Source organism: Salvia hispanica, chromosome 1 (assembly GCF_023119035.1).
Source record: "Salvia hispanica cultivar TCC Black 2014 chromosome 1, UniMelb_Shisp_WGS_1.0, whole genome shotgun sequence".
Classification (NCBI taxonomy): domain Eukaryota; kingdom Viridiplantae; phylum Streptophyta; class Magnoliopsida; order Lamiales; family Lamiaceae; genus Salvia; species Salvia hispanica.
In genome coordinates this window covers 32,623,952-32,648,189 of record NC_062965.1, presented here as the reverse complement: position 1 = coordinate 32,648,189, position 24,238 = coordinate 32,623,952, and the positions used below count along the sequence as shown (strand labels likewise).

At 37.2% G+C, this 24,238-nt stretch overlaps 4 protein-coding genes across 4 annotated transcripts; 2 read left to right on the top strand and 2 right to left on the bottom strand.

The window, feature by feature from the left end:
• Window positions 1-7,072: 7,072 nt before the first annotated feature.
• On the bottom strand, window positions 7,073-8,430 carry LOC125200898 (polyubiquitin-like). Its single transcript, XM_048098723.1, has one exon. The coding sequence runs from the start codon at window positions 8,351-8,353 to the stop codon at window positions 7,205-7,207; it is 1,149 nt and encodes a 382-aa protein (XP_047954680.1). The 5' UTR covers window positions 8,354-8,430; the 3' UTR covers window positions 7,073-7,204.
• A 4,163-nt stretch (window positions 8,431-12,593) lies between these two features.
• Window positions 12,594-16,357, top strand: LOC125202715 (syntaxin-71-like). The gene is made up of 9 exons (XM_048101161.1): window positions 12,594-12,866; window positions 12,945-13,070; window positions 14,399-14,564; window positions 14,683-14,768; window positions 14,876-14,944; window positions 15,063-15,107; window positions 15,608-15,670; window positions 15,916-15,992; window positions 16,142-16,357. The coding sequence occupies exons 1-9, from the start codon at window positions 12,714-12,716 to the stop codon at window positions 16,155-16,157; spliced, it is 801 nt and encodes a 266-aa protein (XP_047957118.1). The 5' UTR covers window positions 12,594-12,713; the 3' UTR covers window positions 16,158-16,357.
• An 811-nt stretch (window positions 16,358-17,168) lies between these two features.
• LOC125194597 (dnaJ protein P58IPK homolog) lies at window positions 17,169-20,204 on the top strand. Its single transcript, XM_048092853.1, has 9 exons — window positions 17,169-17,256; window positions 17,497-17,698; window positions 17,947-18,148; window positions 18,249-18,409; window positions 18,495-18,588; window positions 18,687-18,899; window positions 19,038-19,118; window positions 19,507-19,725; window positions 20,040-20,204. Exons 1-9 carry the CDS (start codon window positions 17,169-17,171, stop codon window positions 20,202-20,204), a joined length of 1,425 nt encoding a protein of 474 aa, XP_047948810.1.
• Window positions 20,205-21,174: 970 nt separating this feature from the next.
• On the bottom strand, window positions 21,175-22,122 carry LOC125202009 (fasciclin-like arabinogalactan protein 12). The gene has a single exon (XM_048100320.1). The coding sequence runs from the start codon at window positions 22,061-22,063 to the stop codon at window positions 21,296-21,298; it is 768 nt and encodes a 255-aa protein (XP_047956277.1). The 5' UTR covers window positions 22,064-22,122; the 3' UTR covers window positions 21,175-21,295.
• Between the last annotated feature and the right edge of the window lie 2,116 nt (window positions 22,123-24,238).

Here is a 24,238-nt window from a genome sequence, read left to right as displayed (position 1 = left end):
AAGGCAGATTGCCGCCGGAAAGAGAAAAATGTAATTCCTCGTCAAATCATTGTACGGGTGATGATAAGACCTTGGTTGCTTGTCTGAGAGTTCCTGGGAATGGTATGTGATTTGCTTTCACATTATGAGGTTAATTTTTGTTTATTTCTCTTCATTGGATTGTAGTATATCTGTTATGGTTTGGAAATAAGCACTTCAATTGCTCTTTTAATGATGTTTGAATTCAGAATAAAGATGTATGCAGTACTCTAGTGTTGTGACAAGAAATTGGGGGACATGTGATCTTTACTTCTTACAATATGTTTGCTTGTTCTCCAGTTGTTCTAATGATATCAACAAGCAAAGTTTCCTACTTGATTTTCAATATGATTGTTCCTAATGATTAACAAGTAATGTGTCCTACTTGATTGCTGCCCGAAATTATTTTTTCTTCAACTTTTCATTTTGCCAACAATAAGTTTATATATCTGGTCTAGCTAGAATCTAGATTAGCACACTCATCTTGCAAGTTTCTTCTGTAAGAATAATTGAGCTCGACCTTATGAGTGCTTTTGATGAACTAGATTCTTGGGTGTATGAAAACAATAATAATTCTTGCTCTTTGAATTCCAGAATTGCCATTATTGCTGTCACTTTTGATCCAGAACAAAGGTAAAGGTTCTCAGAGTATCACAATTTCAGCCCCTGACTCAGTTCAGATTAAGCTGCAAGTGAGCAAAGATGCATAGGTATATAGATGAAAAAGGCCATTTCACGAATTAATCATTGAACAAAAACGGTGCAACTCATTTTTACCTTACATTTTATCATATGCCGTGTCTCACATTATTATCTATATATATCAAATCTGTCAGAAGTGTTCCTATTCTTTTAGGAGTACTACCATTCATGATTATACCGGAATTTACTGAGAAGGGAAAATCCCATTAAATGCTGGCAATGTGTACTCATAAATTTTAATATGAGTTTTAAACTCCTTAATATGCTTCAGTCTTGAGAATCTCATTATTAAGAATTTTGTCCTTTTCAACTAGAAACAGACACGTTTTTTATCTTTCAGGTCAAGGTTTTTCTCAAAGATGTGGAAAACGGCCACTTCATGACATGGCAACTGCACTCTCGATTTGAAAGATGAATTCTATCATAACGTGAGCTCCTCAAATTTGAGCATAATAGAGATTCATTGCAATTTCTTTTTGTTTTCTGAAAAATATGATTTCAATAATAACAGATCTCTGATTATATATGTGGGGCCTAAACTACAAATATGTAAATCCACGTCATCTATCTCAAATATATTGTATAGTCGTATAATTATTAGATTTATTTTCATAGTATGATAGGTTTTATTTATTTTTTAATTTTCATAATCTTTGTATCTCTATATATTATCAATAACGTAAGAAATAAAATTAGTGTTATTTTCTTTGGTTCCTTGTTGAAAAATATGTAAATCTCTGAATATTTGGTGCCTAAATTACAAATATATATGGTCAGAATAATAATCTTATTTGATTTATTTTTGTTACTCCCTAATTATGTTTGTGTATTCTGCAACATTATCATTATAATTATTATTTAACTATGTACTCCATTTTTATAAAATATTAGTAATAGAATTTATTTTATTTTCATATATTTACATCCATTTATATAATAGATTCACGAAAAGTAAGATTTATATTAATTAACGAAATAAAATTATTATTTTAGAGCGATATTGAAATTAAATATTGAGTGACCTATGAGATAAAATATTTAGGGCCCCACCATAATACAATTAATTAGAAAATGAGATATTTATCAAATCTAATAAATACTTCCATATATAATTATCAATTAATTATGTAAACCCCGTAACTATGGAATGAAATATCCCATAAATATATTATCAATTAATTATAATAATACTAAAAAGAATGAGATATTTATGGGATCTAATAACTTCCATATATAATTATCAATTATTATATAATCCCGTAGTTTTGGAATGAAATATTCCCGTAATATGATATCAGTAATTAACTAATTATGGAATGAAATATTCCCATAATTATAATTATGTTATCAATTAATTATGAGATTTGTAACAACAGCAAAAAAAATATAAATTGACATAACTATTCTTTTAATCCCATTATAATTTTCCTAAAGTTTTCTCTCCATCTTCCAACCGCGCCGCCTCTGAAAATTAGGGCCGCCGCCGCCGACGTCGACGTTTCCGCCCAAAGTTCTTGCATCTTTACTCAATTTATCATCTTTAACTTTGGACTAAATTTTCGTTACAAGTCAATATTCACTCCATTTTTCTAAACTTTGTTCTTTCTTCCAGGAAATTAATTAAACAATGGAGGAAGAGGAAGAGGAAGACCAAATCAGAACAATAATTTTCTACTCAAAATCGACACATTTGAAGCCGCTAAAACCACGATTCTCTCCCATAGACGGAAATCTCGTCCCCAACCTCCGCTTCAACTTGAGCTCCATCGGCCACTACGTCTTCGAGTTTGAAGATTTAACTATCCGCTTCTTTCACATGGTCTCCCGCTGCCTCTCTCACCGTGACTCCGACTTCCACCTCTCATTCGACGTCCCTAGGTACTATCAAGCTGACGACGAATTCGTGGAGGAATGCGTGCTCTACGACATCAATTGCGGCGTTCAGTCCCTCCACCTCCACGCCAAACGCACACTAAAGCTTCCGCAACCGTTTCTCTCTTGCAAGACGCTGCGGGAGCTCAAGCTCGGCAGGCGTTGTTTGTTTTTGTACCTGGACGCGTATCTTTACCTAATTTGAAAACCCTTCATCTTGAATCCGAGTTGTCCTTCCGTGATGATGGCAGCAACACGGAGCCTTTCTCTGGCCTTCCAGAGCTTGACAAGCTTACTCTCATCGGTTGTTTTAGAGACGGCTTTGTATGAGGGCACCATAGCTTAGAGTTCTTGAAATTACTACTTCCTATGACCCTGCAGTGAAAGTGATTTAAGTGAATCTCCCCATGTTGGAGCAAGTCTATTTAGACATTCATGAGACTAGACCTGGTACAATTATCAATAACACTTTCATTTTGTTAAACTTCACCAATTTGAAAATGTCACCACAGTTTCATTGACTTTGGATACTCTCAGATTACCTTTCTCTTAACTCAACCTTACAATACAAAGTCTCCATCAAAGTTGTCCAAAGTCAATAAGACTGTGGCGACACATTCAAATTGGTGAAGCATCCTAACAACATGAATGCGACGCCGGTAATTGTACCATGGCCTGGTCTCATGAATGTCTAAATAGACTTGCTCCAACATTGGAAGATTCACGGTTGCACACTCTCCAAGCCCTATGTGACTCGTATCTAAAAGAGGTAAGCAAGGGAGTGTAAATCTAGTGATTTCAAGAACTTTAAGCTTTGGTGCCTTTATAACAAGGCCAAAAATAAAAGAACCGATGAGAGCCGGAAAAAGGCTCCATTTTGTTGTCATTACCGTGGAAGCACAATTCATTTTCAAGATAAAAGGGTTTTCAAATTTGGTAAAGATAAGCGCCCGGGTACGTAAACCAAATACGAGCTCCCGCAGCGTCTTGCAGGATATAAACCCTACAGCAAGCGTTAGTGAGTGGTGTGGACGCGGACGGATTGAATGTCGTGATTAATGGCGTGCTCTCCTCCACAATTTCGTCCAAGAATTCGTCGTCTAACTTTTTTTTCCTTTTGAAATGTAAGTCGGCCTAAATTGTTGACCCTAATAAATGTGAATATTCAATAATAAATTATTTCATCAAATAAACTTCCAATTTTAAAGATTTTGCCTTTTGGTAATCGAGATCATCGTTCCTATATAAATAATTTGGTAGGAATGTTTCGATTGTATCTCTATAAATAATTTGTAGGAATATAAGTTTTTTTAGGCTACTTAGCATTTGTATTTGTTAAGCATTAGTTTAGGCGCGTGCTAAACAAATTAGTTTAGGCGTGCTAAACAAATAAGCACAAGTTTGCTCTTGCATCCCATTATAGTGATTGGTGAATCATGAATGTATCTTCTCTAACTAAAAGGGTGCGATTTTTATAGTTGTTGATTATGATGCAATTGATTGGAATTAAGCGACTTTAAGGTTGGATTAGGCAGTCCAAAAAAATCATCATTTTAGCGTCCTTTAAATCTACACTGTTGATGAAAAGGAATCACTCAACATAACTAGACATTATACAAGATACGTAATCAATATTTTTCACGCCCACAGAAGTATTTGAGTAGGGTGTTTAAAAATTGGATATTGTTTGTAATAACCATAGCTTTTAAGCAAATTTTAGTATTTTACACAAACTTTAAAAATAGTTTTAAAATTCACAAATTTTTAGATTAGTAGCAATTTCTTGCAACTGGTCATTCTTCAAACCCGACAAATCTACAAAGTATTAAGCATATATTATTCAAAACCGAATTAAAATATTAGAACGTCAAAACAATGTCGTTCCATTTATAATTTAGAAAATTTCATGGCTAGTGACATGAAATCAAAGTATGCCATACATTCAAATAAAATTTGCACACTTCGTGATTTTTAATGCCATTCTTAAAGTTTATGAAAAAAATAAATTTTGAAATAATGAAAAATAAATTTCTGATTATTAAGACCAATAACCTTGTACAAAAAACTAGTACAACCATTTTAAAAATATACTACACAACAATGCATAAATCCTATGAAGACTACAAACAAAAATACTATAACGGCAGCTTAATATTTACATTAAACATTGTTGTTTCAAAAGTCATCCATTGTATAATATAATTTGCACATACACTTCCAGAAAGTAATAAATTCAAGAAGATAGTTCCTGGTTGATGCTATCATCAACTGCAGATTGCTTGCAGATGGACATAAGTTCTTCACTGACAACCATTTTCTGATACAACCCACATGAAATTTATTCCCACATTTCAGACTCCCTACTTCATCCATATCTATGTACTGTGTATTCCTCCTACCACCACAATTACACTTAGAAAGGGAAATGACGACACATGTTGCATCGTCTTGACGTCAGTCTGCAAGCAATATGTGGACCGAGTCAAGACACTCTGAAATCAAACCATCAGACAAACTTGAGCTGAGACTTCCAATTTTCTCTCCCAGTGCAAGCAGCTCCTGATCATACCTGTTTGCTTGTGTTCGAGTACAAAAGCGCCAAATTAAGAAGAAAAACTTTTAGGTAAACACTTTTCTCCCTATGCTGATCATAAGGAGTCCTCGAGCCATAGTACGTATAGTAGCTTGCCGCCACAATATCAAGAAAATCATCCACATGAGTGTGCGGAATACATGGATGGATATGATAAAGCCCATGCAACAACATTTACTCAAAATAGGTTGAGAATACATTTGAAGTTGCAGCAAAATGAAAGGGTTTGAAAAGGAGAAAATTTCATTAGAATCAAGCATCCACGGAATTTAAATAAGAAGCAATGGCATAGAAATGACGTCCAGAGTATAAGATAGCTCGTATTCATCAACATTTTCAAATAATTAGGTTAGGACCAATCCATACCTCGTGTGCTGCTCGATCAGGTGCACTCAGCTCCCCAGCAACAGGTCCATATCTGTCACTTGATGAAATCATTGCTTTTATTATAATGAAATCGTTAGGTGGAAAATCCCTGCAATTGTCTGGAAGGGAAACTGTCTGCAACTACTGCCGGCCCTTCGCCAGAAGCAGCAACCTGCCCTGGGTAAAAGATGTTCTTATGAAGCACTAAACGTTGGGGTGAACTTCGGTCATAACTGCTCCGGACCTCTCTACGAGTTTGATTAAACAACCATAACTACTTTGAGTTGAAATATTATTGTTGTAACCACTACTGTCCTCTGAACTATTAGCATGACCGTTTAATTCATTGGTGTTCGGACAGTGACCAAAAGAACTTGAATCTGAAATATCAACTCAAAGCTAATCTTAGTACAATACTTAAAACTTTTCCACGATGCAATAGACTCATACTATAAACTTACCTGCACCATGAGAGCCCCAACGATCAACATGTATGTGAGACAATGATTCCAAGCCACTGTGGAGACGTTTGAAAGCTGCCCCAGATAATCCGATACATTAGATTGGTCTGCGAGTATTTACACCTTACATTCTTTCTCTTTTAGAATTCGTTCCAGCTAGCCTTCTTTGCTAGGGCTTTGGTAATTATTTGCACCTTACAATAATGATTAATCTATGAAAGATGTTAGATTCTCTCTTGTTCAACAAAAACACTCGTACCATTATCTCGCAGTATGAATTTGGGGTGAGATTCCATCAGAAAACAGAAGATATTATCATCAAAATAACAATGGGGTAATGACTTCCAAAAGTCAGTACTTTTTCCTTGTGAAATGTGAGAATCACCTTTGTACTCGCTAGTAAATCTGCAGCACTCTAATCACACAGGTCAGTTCTTGAGCTTTGTCATGCAAGAAGGAAAGATGACTTTCACAAGAGTGTCAACATGCTATCACTACATAAAGATGGAGAACAAACATGAAACAATCGATATTTAGCGAATTAATGGCTAAAACACTGCATTCCTGGCACCAGAATGCGATGATGCAAAAGAGAAGAACCATCTCTCAGGTTCTGTGATACCAGCATCTAGCAGGCCAACTACTCCACTCCACAGCTCGTCTCCTGTTCATCTAATGCATCATTCCAGCAATGAGCTAAAGAGCGGCCTTGTTAGTTGTTACTAACCGCACCAAATCATAGAATTGAAAAATGGCAAGCGGAACTGGCAATCTCATGGTCTATCCATGATAGGACATCTTAAGAAATGATTGACAAATAGATGTAGAGCAGAGATCATATGCCAACAATTTCTATATAAAGCATAGAACATCAGCTGTGTGAATACGCAGCTAAGCAATGACTTTGCGTCCATCAAATCTTAAACCCATTATTACACTTCGTGGTGTCGAGAAATTTATATGCTTCTGGGACAAACAAACCACACTTTTGAACAGAAAATAACCCAATTCAGTGCATTCACAAATTGTTCGCATTCTAAATGATAATGGGAAGGAAAAAGAACGAAACAAGATTTACTTAATAACAACAGAATATCACAAACTTGCAGTTACAGTAGAATACGAGCATAAACCGAGCTTTTGATTACAAAAACTAACTTGCCAAGCTATGTAGTAATCAATTCAGAGATGATCACCATTCACCACCACGGAGGCGAAGGACAAGGTGCAGAGTGGACTCCTTCTGGATATTATAGTCAGCGAGGGTACGCCCGTCCTCGAGCTGCTTCCCAGCAAATATGAGCCTCTGCTGGTCTGGTGGAATCCCCTCTTTGTCTTGAATCTTCGCCTTCACATTATCAATCGTGTCAGAGCTCTCCACCTCCAAAGTTATGGTCTTTCCAGTAAGCGTCTTGACGAATATCTGCATCCCACCGCGCAGCCTCAGAACCAAATGCAATGTCGACTCCTTCTGGATATTGTAATCGGCCAATGTCCTCCCATCTTCAAGCTGCTTGCCGGCAAAGATAAGCCTCTGCTGGTCAGGGGGAATTCCTTCCTTATCCTGAATCTTTGCCTTGACGTTGTCGATTGTGTCAGAACTTTCCACCTCTAGAGTAATCGTCTTCCCCGTAAGGGTTTTGACGAAGATCTGCATCCCGCCGCGGAGGCGGAGAACGAGATGGAGTGTCGACTCCTTCTGGATGTTGTAGTCGGCTAGGGTTCTGCCATCTTCAAGCTGCTTCCCGGCGAAGATGAGGCGCTGCTGATCCGGCGGAATTCCCTCCTTATCCTGAATTTTGGCCTTGACGTTGTCGATTGTGTCGGAGCTCTCGACCTCCAGAGTAATCGTCTTACCGGTTAGGGTTTTGACGAAAATCTGCATCCCTCCACGAAGCCTGAGAACCAAGTGCAAAGTGGATTCCTTCTGGATGTTGTAGTCGGCTAGGGTTCTGCCGTCTTCAAGCTGCTTCCCGGCGAAGATCAACCGTTGCTGGTCAGGGGGAATTCCTTCCTTATCCTGAATTTTGGCTTTGACGTTATCGATTGTGTCAGAGCTCTCGACTTCGAGCGTGATCGTCTTCCCCGTTAGAGTTTTGACGAAGATCTGCATCCCACCGCGGAGGCGGAGAACGAGATGGAGCGTCGACTCCTTCTGGATGTTGTAGTCGGCGAGGGTTCTGCCGTCTTCAAGTTGCTTTCCGGCGAAGATGAGGCGCTGCTGATCCGGAGGAATCCCCTCCTTATCTTGGATCTTTGCCTTAACGTTGTCGATTGTATCGGAGCTCTCGACCTCCAGAGTAATGGTCTTCCCTGTTAGGGTTTTTACGAAGATCTGCATTTTCAACGAGAATTGGGAAAAAGAGAGAGGATTAAAGGGGAATTTAGAGATTGCAAAATGCTGAGATGATTAAATTGGGCAAACGTGAGAGTGAATTTATAGGGAGCGAAGGTTGGGGAAATTGCCGATTCCGAAGGCGGTTGGTGACGTTCGAGAATGTTCGACAGAGGACTCGGGATCCTTCTCGAACGTTGAACGCTGATTTGGCGTTATTTATTTATTTTCTTTCAATTTTGAAATGTTAGTCGTCCTAAATTAATTTGCCCCTATTAAATGAATATATTTGAAAATACTTCCTCCGTCCCAATAAATATGAAACGTTTGCTTTTCGGCACAGGATTTTATGTAGTGTTATTTTGTGAGTTAAAGAAGAGAGAGTAAAGTAAGAGAGAGGGAAAAATAGAGATAAAGTTATTTCTATTTTCAGAAACATTTCATTTTTAATGGGACAGCCAAAAAAGGAAAACGTTTCATTTCTAGTGGGACAGATGGAGTATATAATAGTCAATTTAATAAAATTTCAATTTTAGAGATTTTGGGAAACAAGATCAACATTCCACTTTTAGTAGAAATTGATTGAACGGAACCCCTAACATAGGCTAATATTCAATTAACTTTATAATTTTTTAAACATTCATGATATAACAATTTTTTTTTAAGAAATAACGGTAGATTGATTAAAAGTATTCAACGATACAATCCGAAATAAAAGACCACAACATACAGAAAAAGGGAGGGTAAATTGTGTCTAAATTGACAATAATGCAATTCAAGGACCGCAAAATATAGTAGCTGTTGGACTAGTAAGTCCAAGCAAGGAAGTTTAAGAATTAATTGATGGATTAGTTAAAAAATATTGACTTAATAATCATCCAAGAGGCTCATTAAAGATGAATGATTAAGCAGTTCAAGATACATTAATTTAGTTACGTGCAAGTAGACCAAAGATTAAAGACTAGTAGACTAATATGTGAGGAAAGGAGTCCAAGAGATTCATGCCTCGTTAAATGTTACGTTAAATGTTAATAGAGAAATGATATCTGGGATTTTAATTATTGAATTTATATGATTTCTAGAAAATATGATCACCGTGAATATGATTGTTGATAATATGGTTCCTGGGAAATATAATGCAATGTTAGATTTACAACCTATCGCAATTAATTCATTCATTGCTGCTATAAGCGCAAGCTCTTCTTTATCCGACCAACTCATGGGTGATCTGTCCACCTTTGTGTAGCAATCCTCCAATTATGAAATGTACCTACACAGAAGTGTGATGCATAAGTTTAGAAAGATTTAAAGATTTTTTTTTCATATATTAAAAAAAATATTAGGAAGATTTAAAGGTTCACTACATGTTCCCGTAAAATACGTGATAGAATTATTTTATACGGTGCAGCTTACTCGGACTGCCTTGGCTCGAATCTCCATTGGATATCATTCGACGACTTTGAGACATGTAGGTGACGGTGTCAGTGGTTAGCACCGGCAAAAATAACAAGAAAGCCACCAAATATTAAATCACCACACTACCTTAAATCTACTTGCAGCTAGCTACATGTTGACATCAAAAAACATCTCAATACATTTGTGGGGGATAGTGGACAAAGAACTAAATGATTTTTTTTAGAATTTTGTAAGAAAATAATATTCCCTGATTCCCTCCAGTCCTACAAGAGCCATTTTTTATCCATCAACTTATGTTTGCACTTATTCGTGTATAACCCAACTCCCAACATACAAACCACACACACCCTTATTATATGCTCTTAAACATCATCTTTCTTCTAGCAGATTTGAAGTCAGTGTTAATTTCTTTGAATTGACTATAATAATCAATAGCTAAGGGCTTTCTGTCAAGTATGAGATTGATTTTAGTTAACGTAATTGATCCGACACATTTTTCTATTTCCTTTTCACTATTTCAATTTTCAAATAAAATTTTTGCGTTTTGTTTTTACAATTTACTAACTAAAAAGTGAAAGAAAAATTATAAATTGAAAAATGGAAAGACTGTAAAGTAAAATGGGTTAAAATTGTAATCAATGTTCGTACAATAATACGAAGAGATATTGGCCCATAATATCATAGTTCTTTAAAATGTTAGGTTTTTTCCACGAACTTTTAATTTGGTAAATAATATCACAAATTTTATCCGAATTTGTTATTTCTCACCAACTAAAAAATTGTGGTTGTATTAATGGATTGAAGAATAATTTTAGGGGTGTATTTCAAGAAAAATTATCCTCAAATATTGAAGAATTTGAAACTCTCGAAGTTGTTGTCGAGAAATTACAAAAAAAAATAAAATTGTATCATAATATTATTTGCCGGTGAAAAATAACAAATCTAGATAAAATTTATGATATTATTAGTTTAAAGTTTATGGTAAAAACACAACTCTTTCAAAGTTTCATGCCGCATGAATCCTCGATTTTCGTGATTTAGGCCATCCACATCCCTGTCTCAATACCGTCTCAATGTTGTCTCATCCCTTAATTATTCATGGGTCTCACTGCACTTTTTACCCCACCTCTTAACTAAGAGATAATACATGTAACCCTTCATCCATCTCATCCCTTAACTATTCATTCAATTTCATTTTTTATTTTTATTTCCAACAAATTTAATTAATAAAAACACACTTCATTAAACAAAAGAAAATTACAGTAAAAAACACATAATTAAAATCTTAAAAAAATAAAAAAGACATAATTTAAAATACTAGATATTAAAAATTGCACACTTAAATTTTAAAAACTACTCTGCCGGCGAATCATCCCCTGAAGGCGGCACTGCACGTTTGAGGCGGAATACCAAGTTATCTTGCCAGGTACGCAATGCCGACAAAATGGGCTTGATATTGGTCAGGCGTCATGCGGGAAGTGTCAGCCATTGTGGCGGTGAAATACTTGGACATTAGGGAGGACGGCGACGTGCCTTGGGAGCCCGCCTGGCTTGATTCGCCTCGGCCCCTCCCCGCGCGAGCTCTAGCCGCCTTCGCCGCCTTGTTCCCTTGCGGCCGATGTCGTGTACCGAAGGAGCCCCCTGCATCGGATGTCAGGAACTCAACCTCTTGTGAGGCGTTGCCTCTCCCCCCTCCCCACTAGACGAGTATTGGCCACCTATCGTGTGCTTCGTGCGTTTCGAGCTCGAGCCCGTGCTGGACTGGACACCGCCAACCCACCTATTAAGCTCTTTGACCGACTGCTAAACATCGGAAAATTTGAAATCTTTACCGGCGTCGGCTTTAAATACTCGCAAAGCCGCTCTCAGAATGTTGGCTCCGCTTTGGTAATTCTCCGCTTCATGCTTGTAGATCCCACAAAATATTTTGATATCTTTGTCAGCTCGCTCAAAATGACTGGGAAGCTTCTTCATGTTGCGGCTGAAGGTCCCCCTCGACTTTTGCTCGTTGTATACGTCGATGACCTTATCCCAAAAACACTTGTGGGTTTGTTGATTCCCGATGATGGGATCGTACGACGTGCTGATCCAAGCGTCGAACAGAGTCATCGTCTCCGCGGAGCTGTATGGATGACGGCTTAGGTCCTCCTCCTCATTTTCGGATTCGCGACTAGCGGAGCTTCCACGGCCTCGTCCTCCTCCGCCTCCACCTCTTCTAGCTTCGGTCGGAAGGTTTTCCGGAGTGTGTTCCTCTAGAATATTCTCCCTAATTTGGGTTAATCCCTGCGTTTGCCCATACCTCAAGGCGGAGGGACGATAGTGATGAGAAGAAAAAAAGATGAGAGATAGTGTGTTTGTGTGTAAAATGAAAGAGGTAATGAGAGTATTTATAGAAAAAATAAAAAAAATAAAAAAAATAAAAATAAATTCAAACGGTAATATTATAGTTTTAAAATTTTAAATTTTAATTTTTTTTTAAAAAAAGTTATTTATTGCGTCACGCCTTGCGCCAGAGCTCGTCAGCTTCATCGTCTCGGAGGGACACGCGACGCGACGAAAGGGCTGCATCGCCATCCCGATGCTGGCTCATCTCGCCGAGATGAGACCGAGCATCGAGACGATGATACGGATGCTTTTATTGCTCTTGGATTTTCAAGCATGAATACTTACAGAATTGAGAAATTAGTTAAAAAAGTGAAATCCGATTAATAAAATTGATAAGGTAAAAGAAAAGAAAATGGGCTGTGGTGAAATAGGGAGCTAAAATTAATCATTGCAAATATAAATAAAAATTGGGTCTGCTTACAGCTGTTCGTAGAAGTATTAATTAAAATAAGGAAAACCTCTGTTATTTTGTCCCCTTCTCTCCCTGTATCTCTATCATCTCATTGTCTCTGCTTTAAGATTTGAACAACAGAAGGGGAATTCGGAGTGTAACAGAGGTCAAAAGATGAGCGTCATTGATTTACTAACTCGTGTCGATGCGATCTGCAAGAAGTACGACAAATACGATGTCTCGCAGAAGGATTCCGCCATCTCCGGCGAGGACGCCTTCGCCCGCCTCTACGCCGCTGTAGAGTCTGACATCGAGGAAGCCCTCCAGGTTTGACTAATTTCGACTACTCACTTTTACTCACGTTGACTGAATTTTCGAGATTTTGATTTTAATTTATCATGGCAGAAAGCGGAGACAGCTGCCAATGAGAAGAGTAGGGCATCGGCTGTAGCGATCAACGCCGAGCTTCGAAGGACCAAGGCCAGGTTGCTTGAAGAAGTCCCAAAATTGCAGCGATTAGCTGTTAAGAAGGTTCAAGGTTCTGCTCATCCTAATTTCTGTCTGGATATTCTCTTTAGGGTTCACTTAATTTGTCATTTTATGTCATCAGTTTCTTATTTCGTTTGTTTTGAAGTGAAAGCTCATGATTCATTGTGCGATTTGGTGGATCATTGGATTGAATTTTTCTAGAACCTCTCATAGTATCTCATTCCTTCACGCTGTCAAATTTAACCTTTATTGAAATTAAGGATTTCCTTGTTAAATTCTTAGTGTAATTATCAGTCGCTGAGATAAAAGTATAGCCTGCATTGTTGATAAAGGTTTTTAAGTCGAAACCCATTTTGTTATAGTTGCTTGAATCGGCGGTATGTGAACAATTTGTTCATAGGAAGCTGATTCTACATTGGGATTTGGCAACTTGAGCTGAGAAACAAACATGTGTAGTAGTTAATAGCAGATGGGGCCAGTAGCAATTAGGTTATTTATTCACTTTACATTCTAATCATCTTATCATCCTTGTGCCGTGTGGCATCGAGCCCTAAGTTTATGATTTCAAGACGGTGATGGACTGATGGCTGGATGGCTGGAGTACCTTGTGGCACTGTGCCCTAAATTCATGATTTTAACTACATTGGGGGATGGAGGGGGTAGTGAATAGCAGATAGGGACGGTAGCAATTTGGTTGTTTATTCACTTTACATGTTAATCACTACTTGTGCGTTGTGGCACCGTGCCCTAAGTTCACGATTTCAAGACCATGATTGTTGGAATGCCAGAAGTCTAGAACTGATGAACTGGCTGATGTCCAATTTAAAATGCCAAATGGATGTTGCCATCGAGTCAATAGCTTACTTGTGCCATTCTATTGTATCTGGAAACACTCCATCATGAGTTTTCTTTGAGTATCAACTTCCAAGAGAAGGTGGGTACTGAACATTGGTGTGTGGTGTTTTGGCCTGATCTAAATTTTTTGAATTAGAGGTGTCACCCCAGGGTTCTGTTTTAGTTCATTGCGAGCTATCATATATGGGGGGTTTTAATGTAAGTAAGCTGGTGTTAAGTCAAACTACTGATTTAAATCGTCTGTTTTTTTGGGAAATTTGAATTGAAACCTTATGAGTATTTATTTTTGTTCTTGTTTCATTTTGCAAAACTGATGCAACCTGGTCTCACACACTCCCTGGGCTGGAGATACCATTTTACAGTCATGTTGTAGCTACTTGGTCTCTTTAAAATGTTGTAGTTTATGACACATTTACACTTCAGCCCGTGTTTTGTTCTAGATGATAAATAATTTCATCATTCATGTCACATTTTAAAGTTTGTGAAATAATTAATTATGTTGGTGTTCATTTCAGGTTAAAGGACTTTCAACAGAAGAACTCACTGCCCGTAACGATCTGGTCCATGTCTTGCCTGATAGGATCCAAGCCATACCGGATGGGTCTGCAGCACCACCCAAATCATCTGGGGGTTGGGGAACATCAGCTTCAGCTCCTCGTACAGAAATAAAATTTGATTCAGGTTTCTTTTCCAGATCGATATCCATTGTATTCAACTTCATGTTTCTGTGTGCAATCTCTTCTGGTTCTGATGGAGCTTATTTGGGCTTTGTTGACTATCTGTTGATGCTGAATTTTAGATGGAAAGTTCGACAATGAATACTTTCAGAATACAGAAGAATCAAGTCAATTCAGGCAAGAGTATGAGATGCGGAAAATGAATCAGGCATGTGCTTTTCTGAAAATGCGCAGTCTAGTGTTATTTTAGAGGAGGCTTTCAACAATTTGTTGTATTATTATTTCAACAATAGTATCATCTAAATCATAATGCAGGACCAAGGTTTGGATGTCATAGCAGAAGGTTTGGGTACACTGAAAAACATGGCCCAAGATATGAATGAGGTTACCTTTCTAATTCTATGGGTGTTCTCTTTACTTGTTGATATCTGATACTTTTGTTTTGGTTGTTTGCCAATTGCCTACTCTACAATAATCTCAAATTCCATACAATTTGTTGCAGGAATTGGATAGGCAGGTTCCTCTGATGGATGAGATTGACACAAAGGTTAGAAATTCAATACAAACATATGACTGGTGTGCAAGATTTGAGTAATTTTATTCTCCATGGCACATGTTTTCCGTTGCCTATCAGCATCTCCTCTTCCCTCCATATTTGTAGACGTGTAAACATATCCAACATTACACTGTGTGTTCAAATGCTTTGTAGACATCACTCCTCTCTATTGCTTACTAAAATAAAATATTCAATCAAGAATCAAGGTTACTCCATGGCCCATGAAAAAGTATATAAATTTTACTAGATGAAAACATGTATATGGTTTGCTGGGAATTCCTACCACAAAGCTCTCAGCGCAATTACACCTTTGTATGGTGATTCGAGAGTGTACTTGAAGCTCAGATAGTACTTTCATTTGTCAGTTGAGCACTAATTTCTATTTGACTTTGTCAGAGAGAATTGTAGGTTGTGTTTTTGACTAATTGCCAGTACGGCTCAATTTGACTTTGGGTGAGAGAACTCATAACTTTGCAATTGATTGCTTACAGGTGGACAAGGCAACATCTGATCTGAAAAATACCAATGTCAGATTGAAGCACACTGTTAATCAGGTGATTTACTTTCAAGTTCTTTAATATGTGCATGTTCTTTTTGAGTAAACCATAGAAGATATTGGTCATCAAACAATCACGAGCTGTTTAAACCAACGCGAGTGTGTTCCCCATCATCGTACGTATGGATTGTCCAATGTCTGGGATATCCCAACATCTAAGAAGCATCCTGTTGTCTGACTGTGTAGCATGGGATTGACTTTGCAATTTCTACTCTTCTTGATGTGCTTTTGTTCTTGTTGCAGCTAAGGTCTAGTCGAAACTTCTGCATCGACATCATTTTGCTGTGTATAATCCTTGGAATAGCAGCCTATCTGTACAAGTAAGTTTTTATAGTGATTCGTTGGAACTCCTCCACTCTCTTTAAGATTAGCATCCCATAACTGATGGAACCGGTGGCCAGATTTAAGATGATAACATTTCTTGCTTAAAGAGATAATAATGCTTACAAAAAGATGTGCTTGCTTGCAGTGTCTTGAAGAAATGAAGGTTCTGCTGCTATGTGTGCTTTGCTTCAATGAAAGTGCTGATGCTGTGTTACTGATAGGCACACGTGTGTCACAGTGTGTGTTTTTCTTTATTTGTTTCATGTTTTGCGGAAGAGAGAAATGGTTACTGGTGTTCTATATACCTATTTGTATAATTAATTCTTGATCTAAGTCAATCATTCAGATTTGTATTTCTCCATCTATTTTGAATCATTCAGATTCGTACATGTGTGAAAAAGCTTTTACATACACTTTGATAAAATATTACTCGAAGAGAAATAGGGGAACTATAGCCACAAATATTATAAAAAAGCATCATGAAAGGCTAGATTCAGGCTGGCAAAGGAATATTCAATTAAAGCTATCATAAAAAAGAAGCGAGAATAGTAAAGAGGAACAATACGAAAAACTTTTCCTCTCTATCGAAACGTATTTGAAATTAATGATCAATCTATCATAGTATAATTTGGAATGCACAAATCATGAAATGATAAAAAAATAAAACTTTTAACATAATCCCGATATCATAAAAAATCTTAATGCTTAACAACATTATGATTTATATTGCATGGTCTATAAAATCGATATACCAGGTAAAATAAAACTAGAAAAATCAACCAGATTGATCAACAAAAATTTTGAAATAGTTTTGATAAGATTTATTGATTTTAAACTCATAATCGGATAATCTATTAATTGAAGGGAAACGTGTAATTTAAGTTGTGTGGGAGTATATGGTGTGTTCGGTTTGATCAATTTAATGGATAACGTAATAGAAGTGTTAATTAATTTAATCTACAACGTAACAGAATTCAAACCATAACAGCTAGAATCGCTGACATACCAAATGACACCAGACGTGGCAGTTTCCGATTGGCTATAGTTGACGTTACATGTGGAATGCCCATGCAGCCAATGTTAATTTACCGTTTTATTAATGTGCTAAATAAAATCCATAATCAAACTCGAGAATTTCTCTCTATGATTCATCAATTTGTTTGAGCACTGAGATGGCGGCAAATCCATGCGGTTTTGATAGAGGATTCATATACACAGTGATTATTCTGAATTTCGTGCTTTCTTGTCAGCTCATCGTTGGTAACTTCTACTGATCATTCAATTTCCTCGTTTAATTCTTTGCAATGTAATAGTCATGGAATAGAGCAAATTGTGTAGATCTCTCTGACTCTGAGATGCATTTCGTTTTTGTCTCTGCTTCGTTTGTCACTTTAACAACTGATTTATATGGTGCGTAGTTAACAACTACAGTATAGTAGTAGTATAATTGTGAAGTTCAGAAAATAATAAACACCTCAATGACATTGTATGGAACTAAAGTAGCTCCTATGCTTCCCATATTTATTCAAATTATAGATGGAAAAACTGGTGATGCTGCTGCTCTGTTTGAGAGAGTTTCAGAGAGTGTAAAAGTGAAGAAATACAGTGAAGCCCTTGCTCATCTTAATGCTGCTATAGAGGCAGATCCAGCACTCTCAGAAGCATATTGGCATCGGGCATCCATTCTACGTCAACTCTGCAGGTTTATTTTGCTTCAACTTTAAGGATCTGTCCTCTGTGTGTGTTAACAAACAAAATCTCTACTATTGTCAATAAAGGGACAGCCATAGGAGTATTTCATGTTCACTTAACAAATATTTGTCACTAAGAGAGGTTTGAAAATATTCAAGTACACTATCACTGTATTTGTTAGGTATTGGGTGGGTTTATTTAGTTCTCTCTCCCAATATTGAGAGTTCATACCATTGAGATGATATTTGACTTGTGTAGATATGGAGAATCTGAGGAAAGCTACAGAATATTTCTGGATGTGCAACCTGGCAATTCAGCAGCAGAGAAGGAGCTTTCTCAGTTATATCAAGCTCAGAGTGCCTTAGATTCAGCGAAACAAGTTTTTGAATCTGGAGACTATACGAAAGCACTGGAATATCTTGAAAAAGTTGTTCTGGTTTTCTCTCCAGAATGCTCCAAGGTCAGTAATTCGTTAGTCTACGTAGCTGAATAATAATTTTATTCCCTGAGCAAAGGTTCTCTTCATTAGTGATGGCCACTGGGTTCATCTTATCTTGCAGGCCAAACTCCTTAAAGTGAGATCGTTGATAGCTGTTAAAGATTATTCAAGTGCCATATCCAATTCAGGATACATTCTCAAAGAAGATGAGGACAATTTAGAGGCTTTGCACTTACGTGGCAATGCCTACTATTACTTAGCTGATCATGACATTGCTATTAGGTGTGTTCTGATCACGACATTGCTATTACGTAAGGACTTGGAAGTCTTATCTATGTTTTTCCCATCTCATGTATTTCTTTCTTAGACATTACCAAAAGGGACTTCGTCTAGACCCTGAGCATGCAGAACTGAAGAGATCATATTTTAAATTGAAAAGCCTCCTTAAAAAAACTAAAAGTGTAAGTGGTTAATTTAATTATTCATTTTGATTGTGCCACATTAAGATGGTGTTATTTTCATTTCATCTAAAAACTGGATAATGGTATATCTCATGCAGGCAGAGGATTATGCAAGCAATGGTAAGCTACAATTGGCCACAGAGGAATATAAAGCAGCTCTTGCTTTGGACCCAAACCATTCTTATCATAATGTGCATCTTCACCTTGGATTGTGCAAGGTTCAGGTGAAACTTGGTAGGGGAGATGATGCTGTGACAAGTTGCACAGAAGCACTTGAACTTGATGGAGATTTAGTTCAAGCACTAGTCCAGGTACGTATCTTTCGTTCTTTTCTGTTTTAAATTTGAAGTCTTGTTAGAATGCTATTGAGCAGTTGCTGCCTGAAGTGGAACTATTGCACTTGATCTAATTTCTCCTTTTCTGTTTGGACTTTTGACCATTCTTCCTAGAGAGGAGAGGCAAAGCTTTTGATAGAAGATTGGGAAGGAGCTGTGGCTGACCTAAGATCAGCAGTAGAGAAGTCACCTCGGGTTAGTTACTGACTTTCTTAGCTAGAACTATCAAATTTAATCTCTCTTGGTGCTGATCGACTCCAAGGGCTTAGGCCATGTTACGTTTTTAGAAGTTTTGTTTGATTAACACTTCCAAGTATTAATTTAATTTGTTAGAAAGTGCATAACTAGATGTGCTTGTATATGGATGCTTGTGATTTCTCAATCTGTACATCTCTAAAGCTATTTTCTTTTTGCACGAGTGGTGTATGCTTCTCTAAGCAATGGGTCCATTTCTAAAGTTCTTACTGGTACTTCTTTAGTAATGGTGTTAGAGTATTTCATCTGTACTTCTTTGAAGTTCTTTTCCTTTAGAAATGCTTTTTCAAGAACTTGTTAGACTAATTTGATCACTAGCTTTGCACAGGATATGAATATTCGTAGAGCTTTAGTAAGGGCTGTAAAATCCTTGAAGTTGAGCCAACGGAAGGACTGGTACAAGATTTTAGGAGTTTCTAGAACTGCATCAATGTCAGAGATTAAGAAAGCTTACAAGAAGCTTGCCTTGCAATGGCACCCTGATAAGAATGTGGACAATAAGGAAGAAGCAGAAGACAAATTTCGGGAAATAGCAACTGCCTATGAGGTTGGCTCTTATTAGATTATTTGTAACACTCCATTACTAACCATTTAACTCATTTGTCGTTCTATGGAGACATGGTGGTTCACCATTGACTTGTGCCCATGACTGATTATTTTTGGAGTGATACTGATCAAAATGATCCACAACCCGACAAAGGCCAAATATCCTAATATCATGGATTATCTTCCCCATGTTACATTGCTTTCTGTTTGAGATTTTTGTGTTCAATTCATTTTTGAGCCTATGGGGATAACATTGATGCACCAATGCTTTCTCAATTTAATGTTCCAACTATTTGCTAAGTTTATAACATGCAGGTTTTGGGAGATGAGGATAAGCGCACGAGATATGATACTGGTGAAGATATTGATGGCATGGGGATGAATATGGGTGGTGGAGGCTTTAATCCCTTTGGAGGAGGGGGGCAACGATTTACCTTCCGTTCCCAAGGAGGTTTTCCTGGTGGATTTGGAGGTTTTTGATTCTAACCCTGAATAGGTGTGTAGTTCACCAATTCTTGTAGCCTGGAAGCCTTCTCTAAATGGTTATCAGTGCATAAATTTAGTAACTTAGAAAATATATACAATCAAATGACAATGTCAAACTGTATTTATAACAATTGATCAAAGAAAAATGTCAAGAACTTCTTGAGTTGTTACTTGGTCTACAAATAAAATCTTGATGATGGAAACTGCTGAAGCTCAGACATCTGTGTGTTCTTCCTCCAAATTCCCTACTTCAGAAGTTGTTCGACCGAATATTTTCTTGCATTTTATACGTTCTTGTTACCGCTGTTGTGTTTTCCAGGAACTTATTTCCACATTCAGGGTGAAAAGTACTGTAAAGCTAATTTGATTATTATGAGAGAAGTATTTTATCTGCTGAATGAATTTTAGTTAGGGTGACTTGTTTCTGATGCCCACAACTTGCAGTTTAAGCACATATGGGAAATCAAATTGGAACTGGGATGTTTGTGATTCTTATTCTAAATCAGAACGTTGCAGAATACATGAAACATATTGTAAGGGAGGACATAGAATTATTAGTTAGTGTGTTAAAACGATTGTGTTTTCTCTCAAACTGTGACTGAGGCACATGGAATTGTACCGGATCTACTTTCTTGTTGTTTGCTTCTCTTGTGCTCTGCAGCAGTTTCATGGAATCAGGAGCATGGTAAAATGGTTCAAGGGAGCACACCTCTGAGATAGATAGTGGTGTGGTGAGTTAGGTGGTAGAATTGGCTGTTTAAGGTGGGAAGATGAGTTTGACATATCTTCAGGCAACTCAAACTTTGCTTTGCACACAAGATATGACAACTAAGGCTGGTGAGTTTTCTGTGAATATTTTTTTGATTTATGTTTGTAACCTTTACCTTCAGCATCATGCAAATCTATTGTTCTTGAAATTCGTATGTTATACTGTCACATGTGCAAAATATACAGAGACACAATGTGTTGCAAATCAAATCACTCTTAAATGTAACATACAACAACTCTTGGAAATCACAGCAATCCAGAATACAAGAAACACATTCTAATAATAGATATCCCAACAGCATCTGTTCTTGCACTCATCATGGAAATGCTGCCAGTACTAACATGAAACAGGCCGTCGCATATATCGCAATTTTGGATAGGCATTTTTCAGCTGAAGAATCCACTGGTGCAACATATGCCGGCGAAGCCTTGGGAGAGAGTTTCTTTGGCGAAGGTGGTGGTGGAGGCGGTGGTGGCAGAGGTACGTAAAATCTCATCGGAAGCAACACTTTATCCACCTGATACACAGCTAGCTGGTTGTCATCAAATAGTGTGTTGGACACACTTGTGTTTGTCTCTCCAGTTGTAATATTCACAACACTTCCGAATGCAGTCACGTTCATTGCCAGCAGTTCTGTGCTCCCCCCGGCTTGTGTGCGCAGAGGATTGCTGGCTGTCTGGAACTGCAATGGGGATATATGGCTAGTCAGGACATGAAACTGCACCAGTTCCGTCTTCTGCTCATCAGTGAAGGAGTTGAGAGTGCCAGTTTTAAGGTTGGAGAAGGCACTGTCTGTCGGGGCGAAAACGGTGAGGCCATTACTTGAATCAAGAAGCTGAGACTCAATGTTATCTGCAACTTTGGTGGTCTGCAGAAGTTTGATAAAAAGACCAAACCTTCCATCCTTCTTGAGGATGGAAATCACACTAGGTGGCCCAGTCGGCGCAGGGCTAGCTGCCACAGTAGCTGGCACGGTAGCTGGCACGGATAGTGCAGGGGCTGCTGCGGGGGACTGTGCAGCAGCAAGGGTGCAGCACAAGAGGAAGACGAAGGGAACCGGGAACGGGATGAGTAGCTGAGTCATCTTGTTGCTTCGACTTAATGAGGTATTGGAGGAAGGCGAAGATGGATGATGAAACACTCATTGAAGCTGTAATTTATAGTAGTAATGAAGTGAGTGGGGAGAAGAGATGCAGTGACTTGAAATGGTAGTGTGGTGAGTTAGGTGACAGGAACAGCAGCTCAAGGATGGAAGTAGATGAGTGTTGACAATCTATAGGCAGCTAAAAGATTGCTTTGCATAGAAGATAGAACAACCAAGGCTGGTGAGTTTCTCCATATCTCATTTTGATTGATATTTGGGACTGACTATGCAGCTACTATTTTTTTCTTCATAAAAACAATTATAAAATATTTAGCTTGTTTGATCATATATTGCTTCAACTTCCAATTTTATTATTGTCAACTTAATCTACTATACAGTGTAAACAATCCTCTTTAGATACTTGATGTATATTTGGAATTGGAGATGAAGCATGTGATATGTGATTAACATTGGGAGTATCTGGAGAAGCCACAAATTGAAATTTCATGGGTAGTAGATGGAAAAATTAGCTGTGATAAAAAAAAAAAACTCTCTATTTGAATTTGAGTCTTAATCTCGAATATCCGCTTCATTTCCCAGTCTTGTCAATTATGATTGCCTTGTCATTGAAATAATTGGATACTATCATCCACCACTTTCCAATAGGTATAACTTTTCTTGAGTTGTCTTGATTAATTGCAATTTGGTTACTATCATTGATAGATTAGCTAATTATCATCACGGCAATTGCGTAATGTGATCATTGTAATTTAATTGCATTATTGATGGATTAGATAAATAGTATGACTGTTAATTATTGCAATGGATTATCAACGATAACTCTGCTTGACCTTGATAATAAATTACTAACTCTATGTTGGTGACCTATTGCCTTCGTGTATATTGCACTATGGCTTGTTAATTAGATTTGGAACTACTCTTGAATACTGATACATGTATTTCAAAATAGTCAAATAGCGAAACTTTCTACATGGAGTTTAAGAAAGAGCTATTGAATGTGTTAAATAAATAGATAAAAAAATAAGAAAAAAAAATAGAGAGAATAAAATAAAAAGTTAATAACATAGAGAGGATAAAATAAAGTAAAGTAAGAAAGAGAAAAAAAGTACTGTTATCAATGAAATCTTTGTATTTGTAATTGCAAATATTCTATTTAGTGTAGAGATTTGAATTCAAATCCTACAGGCTATATGTAACGAAATATTTGTAGTTTTATACTCCCTCCGTTCCCTATAATTTGTCACCATTTGACCTGGTACGGGTTTTAAGAAATATAATAGAAAGTGAGTTGAAAAAGTTAGTGGCACGTAGGTCCTACTTTTATATATTAGTTTTATAATAAAATGTGAGTGGAAATGAGTTAGTGGAAAATGGGTCCACTAAAGTGAAAGGTGACAAATTTTTAGGAACAGACGAAAGACGAAAAAGAAATAGGTGACAAATTTTTAGGGACGGAAAGAGTATTAGTTTTATAATAATAAAATGTGAGTAAAGTGAGGTAGTGGAATGTGAGACCTACTTAATAGTAAAAAAGAAGTGGGACTCAAAACTCTTATTGTGGAAGAGATGAAGTACTAGTTACTATCAATGTTAAAACCAATTTCTTCAGCATTTACCAAAATACAAGAATTTTCTATCACAAACTCGACTTTTATCATGAGAATATTGAGGTTGAATCACATGAAATGCTTGTTATGATCATGCATCACAATTCTTTTACGAATAAACCTGCATCTCTCCAACTAATTAAATTCCATGAATCCCATCACCTATTCAATAGTCATAATCCCGCAGATGAATTTCTAAAATAAACAAAATGGCTATGAAGCGTGGTATACCGTATTAGTAAGATCACTCAAGACAATATGAGCTATTGAAAAACAGTACTAAAAATTAAGTTTATTAAATTAAACTGCAGCTAATTTACAAATTTTGGATATATTTTTAGACATCATTTAAAAAAAACATATACCACAATTTACCCCGGTCATAAAACCTGTGAACGATAAATGCTCAAAAGAGGAGTAGAACATGATGGAGCTTCCGCCCGTCCCTCCACCCGCAACTCCTCAATCAACCACCACGAGTCTAGCCCAACGGGACAAATCCAGCGCCAAGCGAACGATTACCCTACAAGGGCACAAAATTGGCCGA

Bases quoted from the DNA above. Each gene is read 5' to 3' on its own strand.
- LOC125194597 (XM_048092853.1), top strand. From the start codon at position 17,169: ATGGCGGCAAATCCATGCGGTTTTGATAGAGGATTCATATACACAGTG. The intron at 18,410-18,494 runs GTGTGTTCTGAT...TTTCTTTCTTAG, and splicing joins GATCATGACATTGCTATTAG to ACATTACCAAAAGGGACTTC. The intron at 18,589-18,686 runs GTAAGTGGTTAA...TATCTCATGCAG, and splicing joins TCCTTAAAAAAACTAAAAGT to GCAGAGGATTATGCAAGCAA.
- LOC125202715 (XM_048101161.1), top strand. From the start codon at position 12,714: ATGAGCGTCATTGATTTACTAACTCGTGTCGATGCGATCTGCAAGAAG. The intron at 14,945-15,062 runs GTTACCTTTCTA...AATTTGTTGCAG, and splicing joins TGGCCCAAGATATGAATGAG to GAATTGGATAGGCAGGTTCC. The intron at 15,108-15,607 runs GTTAGAAATTCA...GATTGCTTACAG, and splicing joins TGGATGAGATTGACACAAAG to GTGGACAAGGCAACATCTGA.
- LOC125202009 (XM_048100320.1), bottom strand. From the start codon at position 22,063: ATGACTCAGCTACTCATCCCGTTCCCGGTTCCCTTCGTCTTCCTCTTG.
- LOC125200898 (XM_048098723.1), bottom strand. From the start codon at position 8,353: ATGCAGATCTTCGTAAAAACCCTAACAGGGAAGACCATTACTCTGGAG.